Source organism: Montipora foliosa, chromosome 1 (genome assembly GCF_036669935.1).
Source record: "Montipora foliosa isolate CH-2021 chromosome 1, ASM3666993v2, whole genome shotgun sequence".
NCBI classification, from domain to species: Eukaryota; Metazoa; Cnidaria; class Anthozoa; order Scleractinia; family Acroporidae; genus Montipora; species Montipora foliosa.
Window position 1 is genome coordinate 66,770,868 of NC_090869.1, and position 19,201 is coordinate 66,790,068.

Here is a 19,201-nt window from a genome sequence, read left to right on the forward strand (position 1 = left end):
GCTGTCACTGTGATTTTGAACTGCATCAAGCCTGCATTGATCAGTTTTAGTTCATTTCATTTATGATGTTCAATAGATGACCAGTGCTATTAATTGGAAAGATGATTATTAATAGATGGCTTGGATTTGTTATTAAGCCAACTCTTGAACACAATTCCATGGCACCTGTCTGTTGAAGATGATTGCCTGGAACAATCACTTATTTATCTTAGTAATTCCTCTTTTCAAATTGGGTCATGAATCACAAAAAAAAAAGGTTTCATACTTTTCATGAATGACAAGCTCTGTGCAAAATGTAATCTTCATAATGAGTGAACTGTCTGAAATTTAAAGTCAGATTTTTTTTACCCCTAGAAAACGAAATTATTAAAGTACAATACAGTATCTTGCCACTGAAGTGAATTTAGACAGAAACTGTTAACCCTGGTAGATGTAATGTAGAGATATTTTTTGAAAGATGACTCTGGAAAAGTCAGAAAAGTCAGAAAAAAGTGCTCCTTTGCAGGAATCAAACTACAGCCTACTGATTACTAGTTTAGACACTGAGCTATCGGGGCAGATACAAAACACAAGTCACAGGTCATTGTTTTACCAATACAGAAACAACCCTAATATCCTGGTGCTAGAGGTTTTTCTTGAGCCGCAAGAAAGCTGCACAGTGAGAAGAGCAAAATCTCTGGTTGCCTTGGACTTAAATCTCACTTTCATGCAGATGCCATGGTTAGAATCTGACCTTAAGCCAAATTAGGCCTAAACAAAAGTTTTTAGGCCTAATGTTAGCATTGGTAAACAGTTAGGGTTGTACCCTGGTGCCAGAGGTTTTTCTTGAGAGCCACGAAGTGGTGAGAAGAGAAAAACTTCTGGTTACCTTGGACTTGAATCTCACTTTCATGCAGACGCCAGCTGTCTAACGCATTAACTTGATAATTACAAAAGGGACCAATGGCAACTTAGCAATCACGCATCCCCTTGGTATTACCATTCAAACGAACCAATCATATTGATTTGAGTGTTCGTAAAAATATCAACCAATCCGAGCCTGAGGGTCAGCTTTAATGAAAGTTTAGGATTCTTTCTGTTTGGTAAACAATGACCTGTGTTTTGTACCTTCAGGAGCAATAGACTTGTTTGAACGAAGGCATTAAATCCTCAGAACAATGCAATGTAGAGCAGTAGTTGTTGATGTTTAAAATAATATCAACTTTAATAAGAAATAAATTGGTTAGACTTTCAAGTCTTTTCGTATAAGAGCTATAAACCATAGGCCCCATCCCACAAATAAATTATCTTCCATGTTCATAAGGTCATTGTGGGACGTCAAAGAACCCACACACTATTCGTGAAGAGTAGGGGATGAAGTTCCCGGTGTTGTGGCTGTCCTCTGTGAGTATATGGATGGGTGGGTATAGCAGGTCCACATCAGCTGAATAGCTGCCAAAACTTCAACCTGCTCAAACAAATAAATAACAATGCAAAGTAATGCGACCGGTAACAACATCTGATGTATTTCACAGGATCCCAAAAAGCCAGTTTCCTACAGGAAAACAAGAAATGACACACATAACTCTTGCAATGAATCTGTTGCTGGAAGAACAAGGTCACGAAGAAAGAAGTGAAAAAGAAAGTTGCAATATTACAAAGTTCTCTTTGAATTTCTTGGACTTCTTGTTTATAGAATTTTTTTGTGACAGCTGCTGAAGAAACTCATCCATAATTTTTTATCCAAGACCCTGCAAGTAGTGTTTTATTTTTGATTCTTGTAAATTTAAACATGAGCCGGAGTTAGTTGCTCCAGAACACTGAAGCATAGTGGATATCCATGTTTGAACCTTTTATTTTTGAACAAGGGTTTTTATCATATTTTCATTTATCATTACAAGTGAGGCAATAAAGAGTGATTTTTTGGGGTTTCAACTGTGTGTTTATTTGATGTACTGACTATAGTGTACTGATAAGCTCTTGAACGTGTTTGTACCTTTAAGGAGGCTCGAAATAGTTTCTCCTTTCTTCACACAAATATATTCTTTTCTTAGATATAGTTAGGGTAATCATATCAAACCGAATTTTAGCCAGGGCAGCAGTTTCATTTGAAGCTGGTCACCAGCTGTATACGTTGTCAGAAAATTGCCTCTCACATCCAGCTACTCTGCGTTGAGTTTTACTCAAACCCTTGTAAAAGACAAGAGTGTCTGCTGCTTACATTGATTAGTGCAGGCATCTACTTCAAAGTTATTGACACAAGCAGCTAAAGTATGGTGTGTGTGACTTGCGTGCATGCGTTTAGCTGAAAACACTTTCGAGCATCCTTAATGTGGAGAAGAAAAAACTTGGAAAGACTGAAAACCAACTGAAGGTATGCAACAGAGTAGAAATTTGAGCCCTCAGTTCTTCCTTATGGGAAAATGCCCAACCTCTCTCCTTCCCATGGAGAAGAGAAGAAGAGAGACCCTGGAAACGCCTTGGAAAAATGCCCAGATTTGTTAATTAAAGGCCCACCTTTTGACTATTGTAGCTATGTGATTAGATGAATTTCAGCTTTAAAACTTGAAAATTGTGCTGCAGCTCGCAATGCCTGTCGGTTTAAGGTGGGCCTTTAAGCAACATTAATTTCTTTCTTGGTCAAGTTCTTAGGAAATGGCTGCTGATTCTGCATCAAACCAGTCAAGACACATGGAATACACTGTCAGAATGAAGGTTCCTTTCAAGTGAATGGTAGACATGCCGCTAGTGGTAAATTATGTTTTCTTCCCCTGCAGGTAACCTTTCACCAATGTCTGATTCTTGCTAAAAGAAGCAGTGATCCAATCACACAAACATTCCTAGAGGCATGCTGTATTTGACACCAAAATTCCACATGGGCAGAACTTCTGTACCAATATTTAGCATTGTAGTCTACTAGAACTGTGATAATGACCAAGAGCCAAGAAACAATACGTCCAAAGTAACCAGCTTCATATCCACCGTAAATACAGATTCCAGGAATAGCATAAATTGCAATTACAATGTATATCATGGCCACACCACCTGGGATGTTCTTGATGTGAGCCAGCCGATCCTGTTCACTGGCCCATATCATGTATGCATTGCAGAAGAGATAGAAGGCAAGAATTTGACGACCCAATTGCAAGGCTTGTGTCACCTTTGTACGACCTCTCTCACTGTCAGTGAGTCCACCAGTGACAAAAAGGTATCCAGCACATACTGCCACAGTTCTTACGGATATTCTAACCTAGTGAAAACAGAAAATATTTTTCTATGTTTGATGTAAGCCGACAATAACCTACTGTATTGATTTCTAATCAATAACCGGACACATTCCCCACATCCTACATGAATCATAGTAATAAAGGAAGAAAGTTAACTTCTTTACAGACTCTGCACATAAGTTGTAGTTAGTGTAGAAAACTCCTGGCATTGTGCTTTTTTTTTTCATTCTTGCTCTCCACCTTAGACAATGAGCAAGTGCCAGCTATATAATTAGAAGGAAAAATGTCCCGAATTCACAGATTGGAGGTAATTTTCAGAAATACTGTAGGCTGTTTTAGTCCCTGATAGTACTCAGCAAAACAGATGCGATGTTGAGAAGAATGACAAGGAAAAAAAAAGCCAGTCACTCGTCATTTTAATCTCCCTAACCACTCCGAAAAACACATGGCTATCTGCGGCCTTTCCCTACATCTAGGTATGACAGAAAGCCGCAAAAATCTGGAACAAAAATTCATCTCCCAAATTGGCACCCTTAATCCTCACGGTATTAATGAGTGCTTTTCATTTAAATAATATATTCCTATTTTTCACATCACCATATTACCACCAATTGCGTAGCTCCTACTCTACTATAAAAACTACACGTAACCCACAATTCCTCGATTCGCTCTGACGAAGGGCTAACGCTCGAAACGTTAGCTTTTAGAATCTCTGTACCGTGGCCAATTTACATTATCACCTCTGGTGATAAAACCAAAAATTTTTGTAGTACTACTTCCCCACCGATGCAGCACCACAGTTTCTTTAGAAACAACCCCATTCAAAACAGACAACAGATGAGAGCAATTCAGTGCAACTAACAACAACATGGCATATATTTTGATGTATAATTATTGAGGAAGGCTTCTGGTGTTCCCTTCTGTTACACTTACAGACTTTCACAATGTGATCTTTACAGCTTGTTTTCCCATGCAATTCTTAACATCTAGTCCCATTCAACAACTATGTCCCTTTTTGACTCCCAAGATGATGACAGATTTTGCTCTGTCTTGTGCCAGATGATTTTCCTCGTCAATGTTGTCAATTAATGATCACCTTGAGTGCCAGCTTTGATTGGATAAAGTAGCATAATTTGAGATCCCCACTTTGGCTAAACTTTAGAATTTGCATATGAATACACCCTACAGTTCAGTGTTTCTTTAAACTAAAAGACCTTAATCCTTCCATTGATTGCCTTACATACTAATAACCATTTCTGAAGAGAGATCTGCTTAATGAAATCAAAGTTCAAGTTTCAATATACGCTTAAAAATTAAGTTTTTGGTAAGCTGACTTACTATCAAATATTCCGAATGACCCTTTTGTTGGTAAAGAGTGATCACGGTATAAACTATCGCATGAACAGCCGCAGCAAAACCACACTGCCTTCTCTTGAAATCCAAGGTCATGCCTGTTCCACAAACAAAGAAGACGAAAGCATTGAAATAAACTAGAATGAACTCCCTCCTAAACGTGTCTCTGAAGTTGGTGATCTTTCCGAGCGGAGTCTTTTCGGCTTGATCTCCGGTAGCCATAAGAAGCAAGAATAATTCAATAAACGGAAATCTTGTCACGATGAAAAGGCCTAGAGCGTCTAGGATACGGAATGTTCTATCTAAAGTACCCATTGTCGTGTGAGTCAAGTTCTCAGCTGTACCTTGTGGAAAATGAACATGCGCCCGTGATTAGAAAATAGCGGTTGTCATTTTCCTCTTTCACTCAGGGGAGGGGTAGGGGATGGTAGGAAGAACATTTTATTTTAAAAGCTCGTTCTTTTGCAAACATGTTCCCTCGGTTTAACTTAGATCAGCGAATACTCTGACGACTACTCTTTTTGACAGTCCTCAAAAATACGAGTTTAACACTAGTGTAAACAAAGAGACACTAGCTGGCGCGTAGGGTGGGTACCCTGGGTGCACTTGTAAGACGAGGCACTTTGAATGAAGAAAAAAATTGAAATCGACTTGTGAATTCACCTTCCCTAGGCTTGCATCTATTGTTGGAAAGAAGATTCTGGGAAAAGGAGAATGTGTTCTATCAATAAAGTAAGTTGAATTTTGTCAATACTAGAGCAATCTGCACGAATTGATAATGAGATTTGTCTTCACGTTAATTACGTATAAATGAAAACTGCTTTCTTTGTTTTTCCCACCGCAGGCACTTTACTCATGTTAATAATCTTTGATCTTTTGTGTGTTTCCCAGAGTTGAAGGTTTCTCGGCCCAGAGTTTTAAGATTGAAAATCGTAGGCGCTTACAAAAACAAAAACCCCTATGCTGTTTTTATTTTGCAACTAAGAGCTGCAACTACGTGATCTCTCCCTCTCCTGAGTCATTGATACTTCGTTTATCAAGGTCACAAGAAAACCCAACCTTAGTTACCCTTGGGTAATTGTGATCTTTAAGGTTTTTTCAAGGATTGACTGCCGAACTTGTCGATGATTTCCTTTAATTTTCCTGATTTACCCTTTGAATTATAAGCAGTTAATTCTTATCGTTAAATGTTAAGCTTATGTTTATTTATGTGGTGACTCAAAGGATTTAAATGATTTAAACATTCAACAAAACACATGGTGATGTTTTGTTTTCGTTTTTCATTGATTGTTCCAGAAAAAAATTACATTGTAACAGTGCGTAAAAATCATTAAATTTTCACGATTAGATTCTGTTGCCTTTATCTCGAACAGAATGTTTCTTCGCCAAAATAAAGCATTGTTTATAAACTTAATCATGCAATAATAGTTGTAAGTTCATTGATAATGACATTAGAAAGATGAAAATCTCAGAAGATTATGAATTATGATGCGATCTATGGTACAACAAAGGGCAGAATTCAGTAATCATGCCCGCGAGACAAAATAATATTATTGTTTTTTTTTTAACACAATAATATGTTACAGTTAATACACAGCTCAATTTTTTTCATGTCTTTTGAAAGAAAACTTGGATATCAACCTGGTTATTTACCTGTTTTAAAAAACAGTTACTTTTCTTCTGAGAGCAGTTTTTGAAAGAATGTTAAAGGTGAGTGAGAGATCAGAAATTTAATGTTTCCATATTTTTTAGATGGTGTTGAACAAGATCCAGGACAGCACAACAGCCTATTGAGACGTGAGCACCAAACTAGTAGTCATTATCTGGTTCTCATTTATCAACAAAAATCTGCTTGTTGTTGAAAGTGTTTTATTAATTAAGGATGAGGCGTACTATTATCCAAAGGTATTTTTGTGCGGGAAAGGAACATTATTTAAGTATCTAATCTTCTATCGCTGTAGAGCACTGATTGGGAACACTGTAAATTGAAATTAACAAGTTAATGCAAATCAAATCAAATGTTGGTCTTTGAGGAGAGGGGAAAACCAGAGTACCCAGGGAAAAACCTCTCAGTGCAGAGTAGAGAACCAACAAACTCAACCCACATAATTTATGACGCCGAGTCTGGGAATCGAATCCGGGCCACATTGGTGGGAGGTGAGTGCTCTCACCACTGCGCCATCCCTGCACCACCGGAAAAGCAGATCTTAACAAGTGTTACTGAAATCCAAAAAGAAAATTGGGGGCAACCATGCATTTTTCAAAGATAATTTATCAACAATATTTGTAAAAATGTTAAATTACAACTTTAGCAATGTATGGCATTCTTTTCCAAATTAAAGCTTTTATTTATCTCGGGAAAATGCATGTTTACCTGTGATCTTCGCAGTTATGAACTGCGAAGATCATAGCTTCACTTGATTTCATATCAGCAGTTCATATATGATTCATTTCATATACCATTTCATCATTGATTCATTCCCCACGGGACCATTAGAACCCACAAATGACCAGCTTCCAACGTCAGTGGCTTCATAGCTCAGTTGGTTAGAGCGTCGCACCGGAATTGCGAGGTCACGGGTTCAAACCCCGTTGAAGTTCTGAATTTTTCAGACTTCTCTACGCAATAAATTGTAAAAATTGCGTTCATATCTGCGAAGATCATAGCTTCACTTGATACAAATTCATGTACTTCAAAATAGTGATCTTAAGTTAAGTATTAATTAAAGACATATTTTCCAAGGATTATTGATATAACTTTCAGAATAAGGCTCTGATGATCAATACAAGATAACAACAGGGTTTGAGCCAGGCCGCGCCATTGCGCCAATCCCGCACTGATATTCAAATTATTGTCCTTTTAAAAAACTGCCAAGGGGACAATTTGTCCCCTTCAAAATCTGGGGGAAAACTCAGAAAGAAGCACACAAGAAGAGACACAGTTTAGTACAAAAATTACAAGGTGAAACAGACTGTGGAAGGAATTTTATCGTGCATTCTACGTTCATTTAAAAGTCACTTTTCAGTCACTCTACTGATGTTCAACCAAGCGTGATGCACACATGCATCTGCAAATTAATTAAAAATAACACGACGAAAACGTATTCGTACAGTAGATAGCTTTTTCACCTCAAATTGAAACCAGATTGATCAGAGAAAAAAATACAGAAGAACAGTGTTTTAACAACAAACAAAAAATATGAAAAGGAGGCGATGTTCTGCAATTTTTGTCGGAATTCTAAGAAAACAAACCTCTTTGGATCGGAAAAAGGTGTACAAATTTTAGAACCTCAACTCTCCTAAGACGCAACGACTGTAAAGAACACGTGGATGCTGTTAATTAGGAAACTATGGGGGATACACTCAGCAACACCATCACAGCGTCATGTTTTCAGAGAACAATGGTCAATCGCAAGCCATTGACACCATTTTCTTAACTTTCTTGTTTGCATTAATTTTTTAATTACAAGTAACAGGTAATAAAATATGTTTTTGTTGTCGGGCCCTTTTCTTTGTTTGAACGTAAGAAAACGGAAAAAAATTGACGTCCCCCTAAAAATGAAAATGTCCCCCACAATTTTAGCAAAGGGGACAAACTGTCCCCTAGTGATCAAATCCTTGCTCAAACCCTGTAACAAGCATTTTTGTGATGTTTACAGATGTCTGTGCCGCCTCGTCCTAACCCTCCAGTTGTTGGAAAGGTGACACACAACAGTATTGAACTGTACTGGAGACCTCCTGAGGCCTTGGAGGAAGGACGTGGTGACAGTAGACTGCATTATTGTGTCCAGGAGGAAGAATTGGGTCCACGCTCTAAGGGATTTGGCAATGTTTATTCAGGATACAGTATGATGTAAGATGGCTGTCTTGACTTTTATTTATGTTGAGGTTGGATTACGTTGCAGTCAACCAGGGCCAAGTTGTTTGAAACTCAGCCCAGGGTTAGCAAACACTTTGGTTTTATTTTTTCAACTTTTGGGTGAAAGTTTCTTTTGATTATTTTTGTTTTTTAAGATTGACTTCCTCTAAATGTAATTGTTTTTCCAAATATCAGCTTTGAAGAACATTTGGGAGTAGACAAATGAACTCCTTGGTTAATTTTTAATCTGAGATTAGCGTTAGACTGCTTTTGAACAACCAGGTCCTATTGACTCAGTTATTATTAAGCCTGGTCAAGGTACTCAGCTTGTGGCTGTGCTTTCAAATCTAGTGGAACTGACACTCGCATTCTTCAATAGATGACACCAAACGTGTGCTGCCCTAAGGCTTGTAATGGAATCTGTATTTGTTAAACAGTTAGAATGTCCAGTGTTCCCATATAGAAGCCCTGTCACACAGTACTTCTTCATTAACAACTTTGTCGCTTTCTAATTCATAATTTCAAAGTGGTACAAAGGACTACACAGTCTTTGGTAGTAAAATATTGGGACTACAGGTATTGGGTGCACCTAGCACAAGGAAGGGTGGCAACAATACACCCTGTGAGTGACTGTATGGGGATGGCAGCAACATCCCGGTGATGCAACTAATGAGGGTGGCAGCGACACGCCCTGAGCAATAAAGGGGTGCAAACCCCACCCATTCTGCTTCGTGGAATGCAAAGTGGCAGGTGTGCACCCATACCGTCCTGTAGGCCAGCTTTATTGAAAAACAGGGCAGGGAAAGGGTGGGAGAAACTAAATAATATCCCGTACAAAGAGAGACAGTAGCATGTGTGATAAGTGGCAACAATTGAGCATTCAATGTCGTCAATCTGATGAGAGCATAGCATGATGTAAATTGCAAACTTGCAACAATGCTGGCGTGTATTCTGTATAAACAAAGACATGTCCATCGAGGTATGCAGATTGCATTGATTAAATGAAAGAGTTTTTATCAAGGTCATTGCAACGAACTGTTCTATTAGATGAGAACCATGTGGTCTCTTGTTGGGTTGATAAGCAGATGTAAAAGTGCTCCAAGTAGTTGAGTAAACTCTATTTTACAAGTAAAATGTCCATTAACAGTATGTGGTTAAAACCTGCAGAGTTTTTTTCTTGTGGTTCAAAATTTTGCTTTTCCTTTGTTTCAGATTATAATAATGAATATTAGACAAAAAATCAAAATTGAACTGGTTTGAAAAACTTGAACCACAACAATGTTCTCATTGCTCTCTCATTGTAATTGTTAGGAATGTTTTCAATGGCCTTGAGGCACGCACACAATACAGGTACAGAGTGAAATGTGTGAATGATTTAGGGTCAAGCGCTTGGAGTGCTGTTATAACTGTGTCTACAACAAAGAAACCCATGACTAGTGAAGATTTGCAGAGGGCTGTCACAAAAGGAGATGTAGAAACAGTGCGAAATATTCTTCCTGGTGAGTAAAGAGTGTATTTCTGTATCGAGTACAAAGATCAAAACCATGTGGCATGTGTGCATTTTTATCAGAAGCGTAAGCTCATTTTATTTGAGCCAGCTCTTGTTTCTTTGGGTGCAAGAAATTAGTATAAAATCATGAAAATTAGGTGTTTGTCTGAACCTTTAATTAAGATCATGGCATCTGGATTTACCTTTTAAAATTCAATGTTGTTTCATTTAAAGGTTTGAGTTGGCAGGCTGTGGACTCACCAGATAAGTTTGGTTTGTCTCCCCTTATGATTACAGGTACTTCAAATATTGTAAACAGCTTTTTAAAGGAATACATTATTAGGTAAAGAACAACTTACTGGTATATTTAACCAGGTAGCAATGTAAGTACACAAAATTTTAATATTATTTTATTTATTTTCCTTATTTTACATTTTCAAAAAAGAAAACAAGCTTTCATAAAGATTTAAGCTTTATCTGTTGCATATTTAACGAAGCAGAAGGTTCATGAAGAAGTGTATGTCAGTGGTCAGGGTATAGATTGATGTTGTTTTTTTCAAGAAAAAAATAATTTGTGACTATTTGCGAAGTTATTGATTTCCTGCAAGAGTTTGATGCTAGAAAGAGTTGATGTGGAGTTCATGTACCTTACTCTTCCGTGATTTATATTTATACTGGTATTCAACTTTTTTAGGGTTAATTCTTTGATATAATAATAAGAATAAGAATAAGAATAAGAATAAGAATAAGAAGAAGAAGAAGAAGAAGAACTATTATTATTATTATTATTATTATTATTATGATAAATAATAGTTATATTAATAATAAGTTAACAATAATTATCATTATTATTGATAATATTAAACTAATCATTAGTAGTTGCTAGTATTATGTCAGCATTTCAAATTTTATTTTTTTTCAGTATATTTATTGTTATTATTATTCTTTATTTCAATCATAATATTCATCTATCACAGGGTTGTCTCATCATGATTACACATCAGCAACTAACCCTCAGATTTTAGCGTGTTCACCTAGAGGGTAGAGCTCTGTGTCTGCCAAATCACAGTCATTGGTTTCGAAACCTGAAATTTTTTTGTGCAACTGCTAAAGCTGCTTCCATAAACTTAAACTGTAATGATCATTCTACTTAACAAATTGAAATAGGTTCAGCGTTGTCTGTATTCTTATCGACAACGATATTCGTCATCACAGTGATCAAAATGTTGTGCGTCGAGTGAGTCCACAACATTTTGACCACTGTGATGTTGAATATCATTGTCGATAAGAGTACAGACAACGCTGACCCTCTTTCAATTTGTTTTTTACCACAATATTCAACACCAGAGGAGGTGTTTATTTCAAAGCGTGACAAAAATCATGACGCAAAGAAAGAGCAAGCGTTGTCCATAACTTTCTCGCAATATGATTGGTTTATTTCCCAAAATGAGTGTTCCTGATTGGCTATTACATTGTGTGACAAATTGATGCAAGCAGTATTGTCTAGACAATTATTTGTCTAGACTCTTATTGACGTTGGGAAATTAGCCAATCGGATTTTGAGATTATTAGCAAGTTGGTTAAAATTCAAATCAATGCCCTACTTTGTGTTCTACCAATAGCACAGAGAGGTTATCCTGAGGTAGCAAGAGTCTTGCTGGAGAGTTCTGCAGATGTCAACTTTCAGAGCACGAGTGGAAAAACGGCTCTCATGATGGCATGTTTCTCAGGTATTGAGAGGTTTAGCCGGTATTGTACCACCCTAGATATCTGTGTGGTAACGTGAAATCACTTTCAGTTTTTGGGGTAGGGTCGTACCTCTTGTTGAACACCATATTTCATTGCCTGTATAGTGTCGTACTTCCTATTGTTTTCTGCTAAATCCATTGTTATCTTTGTTGGTTCTATTGTTCTTTTGGCCAATCCTGAAGCCTGTTCAACGAGGTACGACACGACCCAATTCTTGGTGTATCTAGGGGTGTCTGGGGCAAATTTTTACCATATCAGGCTACAATGCCTAACTTTTGATTTTGAAGAGTTTTCAATAGCTTTGTTTACTCTACAGGTAACTTGGAGGTAGCACAGCTGTTAAGGCAACATGATGCCAAGTGGGATTTAGTTGATCGTACAGGCTCAACTGCACTTCACTGGGCAGTGGATGGTGCTAGTTTGGACATGATCCGTTGGATGCTTCAGAACGGGTGCGTTGTGGATACCAAAGATGAAACTTCAGGTAAGAGCAAAGTAAAAAACTTAAATTGTTGCATGTTTGTGTTACCTTAGACTCAAAATAAAGAACGTAGTTCTTCTTAATGGTTTTCTTTTATCTTCACTTTGCCCTAGTTATCTATCTCTGCCTTTGGTTTTATCAGAAAACACCCGTACATGTACTTATAGCACAGGGAGTGCACACAAACTATGTGCTCTTTACGGTATTTTGAATTTATAGGATTATGTAGAAAAGCCTCATATTATTGTAATAAATCCTGAACATTATTGAACATCAAAATTAACGCGGTTTTGCCTGAAATGGTGTGTACTGTCATTCTTGGCAAATTTTAACGATTTAAGAGGTTGTACGCTCAAGTGAATGTCCGATGCTGTACCTCTTAAATTGCTAAAATTCGCTGCTTTCAGCCACAAGAACGGCGGTACACTTCATTTCAGGTAAAAAAACAACATATTCATCAGAAGTTATTACGATAATATGAGGCCCTTCCACATTCCCATACATTTCCTCTAAGTTCAAAATATGTCAACGGTCACACAGTTTGTGAGGGGTGCAGGTCCATATTGGTATTCTCAGTATTGGACTGGAACTAGCTTGCAATGGAGGCTAATGTGGGGGAACCTTTCAAATGCAAATTCCCCCGCATTAGCCTCCATCGCAAGCTAGTTCCAGTCCAATACTGAGAATACCAATATGGTATATTCCCAGTCGCGTCTTATGTGGGTTGAGTTTGTTGGTTCTCTACTCTGCACCGAGAGGTTTTCTCCGGGTACTCCGGTTTCCCCTCGCCTCAAAAACCAACATTTCGCGTGCCAGGACAGAGGTGTTTCCCAGGTTGTTATACTAATCATCTCTAATGAAGAAGAGATACTTAGCAATATTAATGTGGTTGTATGAAGACAAGTTAAAAGACAAAACAGCTCACTTCCGGTTGCCTTCCGCGTCTCAACTGAAAACGCGCCGGCTTAAGCTCCCTAGCGTTATTCCATCTCGTTCACATCGCACAATGTGGGCGAAGTATCCTGCTAAAAATGATTTGGTACGAGCGGTTTCAGGGTAAAATATGGAACGGAAAGTTTGCATTTGTACGCTCAAGTTTCATTAAAACCTCAAATTTGGTGATTCACGTCTTTATTGTGCAGTGTACGGCCCAAAAATATTGTGCTAAAAGGCATGCCGTTGTCAACAATTTTTCAAGTCGTTTTACCTTATTTTGTTGTAATTATTTCCATTATTTCAATTCATCGCAGTACGGTTATGAACAGTCAGTTCAAATATCAATGTATTTCTATATAAAGTGCGCGCTCGTCAATGAGAACGCCACAAAACAACAATATGATTGGTTAAAAAAAGAAAAAGAATCGTGCTGCACGTGCGGTACGCATTTTAGCACATATATTTAGCGGTACTCTTCACAGCAACCCGGTATTAGTATTGCATTGCGCCTCACTACTGCGCACGATTTTCGCGTCAATATCGCGCGCACATGAGCACGTGCGCGTACAAAACGTAAGAGATTTCCCTCAAACTAAGCCCAATAGCGAAATAAATGCTCCTTTTCTCTCAAACGAGCACGGTGACCCCCGATTTATTTTTCAGGTATTTGCTAAGAACAGTCTAATAAAGAAAATATTTGAAGAAGAAAAGAAAATTGATAGTAGAACATGAATTTTTTTGGAAAACAGTTCCGTACTGGGTGTATTTTGGCCAAGGCGAGGACTTCAAGCTAACCACGGAACTGTCCCAAAAAGTGCACTATTCCCACAACCAGGCAATCAAAAACGGCATAAACGAAGCAGTACTGCTTGTGTGACTAAAAGAAGCTTTATTTTCAAAATATAATTTTGTATCTTTCAAGTAACCAAGACTTAATTATGTATGATGGTGATTCGAATTTTTAACGCGCTACCAGTGAAAAATAACCCATTTTACAAGCCTGCTGACGCGTAAACAAGTACGGTGATCCCATTTTTTTTATTGCACTTTTTTAATGTTCATATCAAGAATGTTAATTATGCCTAGTTTCCAAAAAAGTTTGATAGTAGAACAATTACAAGGGAATTACCTTAAGGTGATCCCTGGTTGTGCATACATTTTTTTCCAAAATGGCCGCCATTTCGCCAGTTCGAGGCATCAAGGGCTATTTTTTTTTGGGAAAAAGGTGTATTTCGCCACTCTATTGTGCATAATTTCTTGCGTTATTGCCGCGCGCTGAAGCGCAGGCACATTGATAAAATGGCGAATTTTCATTGACGCCTAGCTTAATCCGTCAAGGAATGGCTGTTTTCTTCTGAACGATTACGGTGACCCCCATTTTTTAATTTCATATATTTGCTGACAACGGTGTTTTCATGAAGTATTAAAAATATCAGCCAAAATCTATGGCCAGTTTTTTTGACAATTTCATAAAATTGTACGGAAGGAACCATTACTAGTTGAACAGCCCACACTAAAGTTAAATCTACTTTGGAAGGTAAAGTACTTACAAAGGCATTCAAATACATTTTTCAGGAAGGTACTTGAATTAACCATAGAATGACCCAACGCTCTGCCATGGATTACATTAGGGACTTTACGATCTATGACGGCGACGTTGACGAAAACGTCACCTCAAAATATAAGTAAGTAAGTTTCTCGCCGTTAGGTCATCTCGTTCGCGTCGTACAATGTGGGTGAAGTGTCCTAAAAATAAATTGGCACGAGCGGTTTGGGAGTAAAACTAGACAATGAAAGATTCACATTTGAATGCTCGCGTTATCGTCAAAACCTGAAATTTGGTGATTTCACATAGTTGTTGAACAGAGTACCGCACGAATTTGTGCTAAAATGCGTGCCACGCGTGCAGCACGATTACTTTTCCTCTTTTAACCAATGATATTGTTGTTTCGAGGCGTTCTCGTTGACGACCGCGTCGTAAATCGTGAAGTCCCTATTTATAAAACCGAGCTAAAAATTTGTCCAACATTCGGGGTGCGCGGCAATTGTCAAAGTAGCTCAAATAGGCGTATTCGCCAGCGTCGTACCATGGAAACGAGCACGGTGACCTCCCTTCTTTTAATTTCATTTTTATCATGACATGACAACAGTGTGCGTAGTTTCATCGGAAATCTATGACAAGTTCTATTTCTAGGGAATCGCGTTAAGCAACGACGACGGCGAAGGCAACGAGAACTTCATCTCAAAATATAAATTCACGTTACTGTAATCACTTCGTGACCATTTCAACCTTTTTAATATGACAAGGGTGTGGTAGCTCCTCAAAAATGACACTGGTCGGAACGGCGCTTAATTTAGGGGAGAAAATGAAAATTTGTCCTCGAGTTCTGACGTTCTTCATAAAACTTCAAACTTGGCTATTTCACGTTGCCGTTTTGCAGAAGACGGCAAGGAAATGGACGAAAGTGAAAAACGCACGTGCAGGGCGTGCAAGGCCATTTTTCTATCCTCTAAAGGTCCGGTAATACGGGCAACATTTTCCTTCAACTTTTCTCTCAACATTGTTGCATTGCAAGTTGGAACCCTTTGTTACTTGTATCACTGCGCGCGTGACCAATTTGTCTCGCAGAAAATTATAATGTTGCAAGTTGAGGCGTCGTGTTGCGAAAAGTAGACTCGAATTCCACTTTCTGCAACAAATTTTAGTTTGTTGCTCGTGTTACAACTGAAGCCTCAACTTGCCTCGCAAAAAGTTTGAATTCAACGCTTGTGATTGGCTGTCATCGAAGCGCGGCTTCCCGGCAAATTAAAAAAAATGGCGGACGGAGAAGACGAGCTTGAAGTTGACCAGAAACTCTCGGAAAGTCAGAAATTTGCCCTATACAATGACCTATTGTAGTCTTTGGGACACCTCGTATGTCCCTTCAAAAAACAAGCAGCAAAAGGAAAAAAGGAAAAGGCTTGGAGGAACTGTCACAAAAAATTCAACTTATCGCCGGGCTATCGTAGTGTTTGGGACACCTCGTATGGAAATCCATTGTCGCATGTAAACTTTTCGATTTCGTTTTCGAGGCCTTTCTTCGTCTTCACTGAGCAAAAGGCCCAAAGAGAGAGCGGCAAGCGCTCTCTTCCAACAAAGAAAGAGTTGAGCAGCCGCCATCTTTGTTTACACTCGACGGACCAATCATGCGTGCAGGATTCGGGAAATTTGCAACATTTTATTTGCTGCGAGACAAGTTGGTCACGCACGTGGTAATACGCGCAACAAAGGGTTTCAACTTTCACTGCAACAGTGTTGCGAGACAAGTTGAAGGAAAATGTTGCACGTACTACCGGACGTTAAATAAGCAAATTTGTGACGTTCTCGTTGCCGTCGCCGCTGCCGTTGCTTTAGCTCCCTAATGACGTGAAATCACCAACTCGAGCTTACAAATGTAATCCTTTCATTTACTCTGAAACCGCTCGTACCGTTTTATTTTTATAAGGATACTTCGTCCACAATGTGCGACGTGAACGACATGGAATAATCGCGAAAGACTTGCGATACTGCAAAGTTATATTTTGAGGTGACTTTTACGTCGAGCTCGCGGCCATAGATCTTAAAGTCCCTAATATCTTCAGTTAAACACCGTAAATACTAATTATTCTTTTCTGTAGGTTGGACCCCACTCATGAGAGTTGCTGCCGTAAGTGGTAACGTAAATGTAGCAAAAGTTCTTATTCACCATGGAGCAAATGTGCACACGATGGATAAAGATGGAAAAACTACTCTAATGAATGCTGCTTTGAATGGCAATGAGGCTCTTGTCAAACTTTTGGTCAAGAAAGGCGTCTCCGTAATGTTGAAATCAGAGCACGGCAAGACAGCGCTGGACTTTGCAAAATCATTCGAACGTGAACGGGTCATTCAGTTTCTTCAAGAGCATGTAGAAGCTCACAGGAAAGCAGACCATGAACAAAAATTAGCAGAGGCCAAGGAGAGACGAGCAACTCGCGAACGGATGTCAGTAGTTGTGAACTCGGTGACATTTGAAACTGACAGCAACTGACACCTTTACAAAAATTCTAATCGGTTCCGGCAATCATATCCCTCTCCGTTTGTGTGTTTAGGCCCTTTACGGGAGAGGAGAGAGTTTCCCTCTCTTGCCAAACGAGCAAGCAAGAAAAAAGAAACGCCTGATGGTAGGTTAAGGGAGAGGTTCAACTTTGCGCGTTGGAGGAGCATTTCTAATCTGCTTGTAATGGATAATTGCTGTTTGAAGAAAAAATTTTTTCCAGTTAGAACATTTGATTTCTTTTGTCGAGTGATCTAAGTCTTCAAGCTCCCACCAATATTAGGGAATAAAATCGTCATTTCAGTTTAAGATTAAATTCCACAAAGTTACAGGCGACCTATTTGCTTTCGGTAAATACCAGCAGACCTCTTTGAGCGCCACAAATTGAAAAACAACCCTTAGGCTCAAAGTTTTTCCCGGTTGCGAATCTTTGAGGTGATTCTTCATTTAAGAAATCTTAAGCCCTCGTGCAACGTGAGATGCTCCTGGTTTGCACAATGGGAGAAAGGTCCTAGCTCAAAGACGAACGTGAAAGATGCATCATTCAAGTGCAATACTTTTTTTGCATTCAGGTTACGTGGATGACATTGCATTTGACCTTTGTATTACGATCTTAGCGACAGGATCCTCAAAAGCGGAGATTAAAGATCTTAGCACCATGTAAACAGTTTGGGGAAACACTATTCCATGAAAGCTGTCGTGTGTACAGCAATTTTAAACCAAACGAGAAAATGTCCCATCTTTCTTCCCTTGTGCAATCTGAATCGCATGCTCAAAATTTTTAAACTTAACTATTAAAAATAGTATTCATTTCATAAACTTCCCCTGCTAGCGCGGGCTAGCACACATTTACGCGTCATTACTTCGATTTCCAATCGAATTTTTTCTGTTGCTATCGTGATTGGCCAAACTAAATTAGTCAGAGCGGTTCTCTGTCCAATCACAACGGACGCAAAAGATTAAGGGTGAGTTTGATTGGCCGTATTCCGGAATAGGAATACATGGAATATAAGTTAGAAATCCATTCGTTTTTACGGAGATTCATATTAAAATTGTCCGACATATGCTAAAATGCTATTTTAAACATATTTTTATTATCCCTTGCTGCTTCGAAACGCGCCAAACATACCGTTTTAATCATCACTCCACGTATTCTTATTCAGGAATAGCGTCAATCGAACGCGCTCTAAATGAGCTTAACCATAAAGCAAAGCAAAGGAATTACGTGCAGCCGTCGCTAAACGCGGGAAAATGCTTGGAGCAAATCATCATTTGTTTGCTTTTGCCTCCGATTGGCTAAGATTATGGCATGAGACTTTTGTAAGCCAATCACCAATCGTGACGTTGCTTTCGGCATTCTAAAAGCCGCCTTAAGCTGTACGATGTTCTCTTGTACTTGCGTTAAAGTTTCAGTATATTTTCTTTCATATTAGAGAGATTTAGCATTGCGTTCAGTTTACATGAAAGGGCGGACGGTGGGATGTTGCTTGTCGTAAAAGCATGAAAAGATGAGCCAAAATCAAACACCTTTCTTTGACTTTTGACAAATACGTAAATGTCACGCTGGCGTTTGCCGTAGTAGCCTGCACCACAGACGAAACCAAACCTCTGATCATGTCCATTAGCGAAATCCTTGTCCTGGGCCCCCAGCAGTGTACCACGATTTGAGTACGTGCCATGATTGGTCTGTTAAGAAAAACAATTGTTCGATAAGACTGGTAATAGCCAATCAGGTTGAAAGGAAAGTCCGTTGGAGGTCCAGAACAAGGATCTCGGTGCTTCTTCGCAGACCTTACTAACCGCCAACCGGCGTTAGATTACGTCTGCGACGCAGGATATTTCCGTAGAGGCAATGCCAAATATCTGTAATATCAGCGTTTTTAATGATCTGCGAGACAGAACTAGGTTTCCAAGGTAAAATTTTATTTCCATGTCTCGAGGGACTTAAAACTTGTATACATTTATGCCATTCGGATTGTGTCTGAACAGGTTTTTCCAGAAAGAGTTCTAAATGAATATGTTCCATTCTTATGCGTGCATGCAGTTTACATTACCATTTGAGCATTACTTCGC

General features: G+C 38.7%; 3 protein-coding genes and 1 non-coding gene across 6 annotated transcripts in view; 3 read left to right on the forward strand and 1 right to left on the reverse strand.

The window, feature by feature from the left end:
- Window positions 1–1,911, forward strand: part of LOC138005683 (condensin-2 complex subunit D3-L-like) — a 43,784-nt gene extending 41,873 nt beyond the window's left edge. For both annotated transcript variants that reach the window (XM_068851875.1, XM_068851882.1), the window contains exon 44: window positions 1,515–1,911. In XM_068851875.1, the coding sequence (XP_068707976.1) occupies window positions 1,515–1,616 (102 nt within the window). In that variant the 3' untranslated portion in view covers window positions 1,617–1,911. The remainder of the gene's footprint in view (window positions 1–1,514) is intronic.
- A 703-nt stretch (window positions 1,912–2,614) lies between these two features.
- LOC138005703 (transmembrane protein 101-like) lies at window positions 2,615–4,913 on the reverse strand. The gene is made up of 2 exons (XM_068851890.1): window positions 4,545–4,913; window positions 2,615–3,229 (listed from the first exon to the last, which is right to left on the reverse strand). The coding sequence occupies exons 1-2, from the start codon at window positions 4,872–4,874 to the stop codon at window positions 2,765–2,767; spliced, it is 795 nt and encodes a 264-aa protein (XP_068707991.1). The 5' UTR covers window positions 4,875–4,913; the 3' UTR covers window positions 2,615–2,764.
- A 248-nt stretch (window positions 4,914–5,161) lies between these two features.
- On the forward strand, window positions 5,162–17,433 carry LOC138005708 (fibronectin type 3 and ankyrin repeat domains protein 1-like). Of its 2 annotated transcripts, none has more exons than XM_068851903.1 (8): window positions 5,162–5,291; window positions 6,312–6,356; window positions 8,219–8,412; window positions 9,730–9,917; window positions 10,142–10,204; window positions 11,530–11,637; window positions 11,973–12,140; window positions 16,731–17,433. In XM_068851903.1, the coding sequence occupies exons 3-8, from the start codon at window positions 8,219–8,221 to the stop codon at window positions 17,120–17,122; spliced, it is 1,113 nt and encodes a 370-aa protein (XP_068708004.1). In that variant the 5' UTR covers window positions 5,162–5,291; window positions 6,312–6,356; the 3' UTR covers window positions 17,123–17,433. The 2 variants fall into 2 exon arrangements, with proteins under 2 accessions (XP_068708004.1, XP_068707996.1); XM_068851895.1 differs by lacking the exon at window positions 6,312–6,356 and adding an exon at window positions 6,184–6,269 and having other exon boundaries at window positions 5,192–5,291; window positions 16,731–17,263.
- Window positions 7,088–7,160, forward strand: Trnas-gga (transfer RNA serine (anticodon GGA)). Its single transcript has one exon. It is a non-coding gene; the product is annotated as a tRNA-Ser (tRNA).
- Window positions 17,434–19,201: the final 1,768 nt, after the last annotated feature.

Bases quoted from the DNA above. Each gene is read 5' to 3' on its own strand.
- LOC138005708 (XM_068851895.1), top strand. The intron at 10,205-11,529 runs GTACTTCAAATA...TTCTACCAATAG, and splicing joins GTCTCCCCTTATGATTACAG to CACAGAGAGGTTATCCTGAG. The intron at 12,141-16,730 runs GTAAGAGCAAAG...TCTTTTCTGTAG, and splicing joins TACCAAAGATGAAACTTCAG to GTTGGACCCCACTCATGAGA.
- LOC138005703 (XM_068851890.1), bottom strand. From the start codon at position 4,874: ATGGGTACTTTAGATAGAACATTCCGTATCCTAGACGCTCTAGGCCTT. The intron at 3,230-4,544 runs GTAAGTCAGCTT...TGTTTTCACTAG, and splicing joins GTCATTCGGAATATTTGATA to GTTAGAATATCCGTAAGAAC.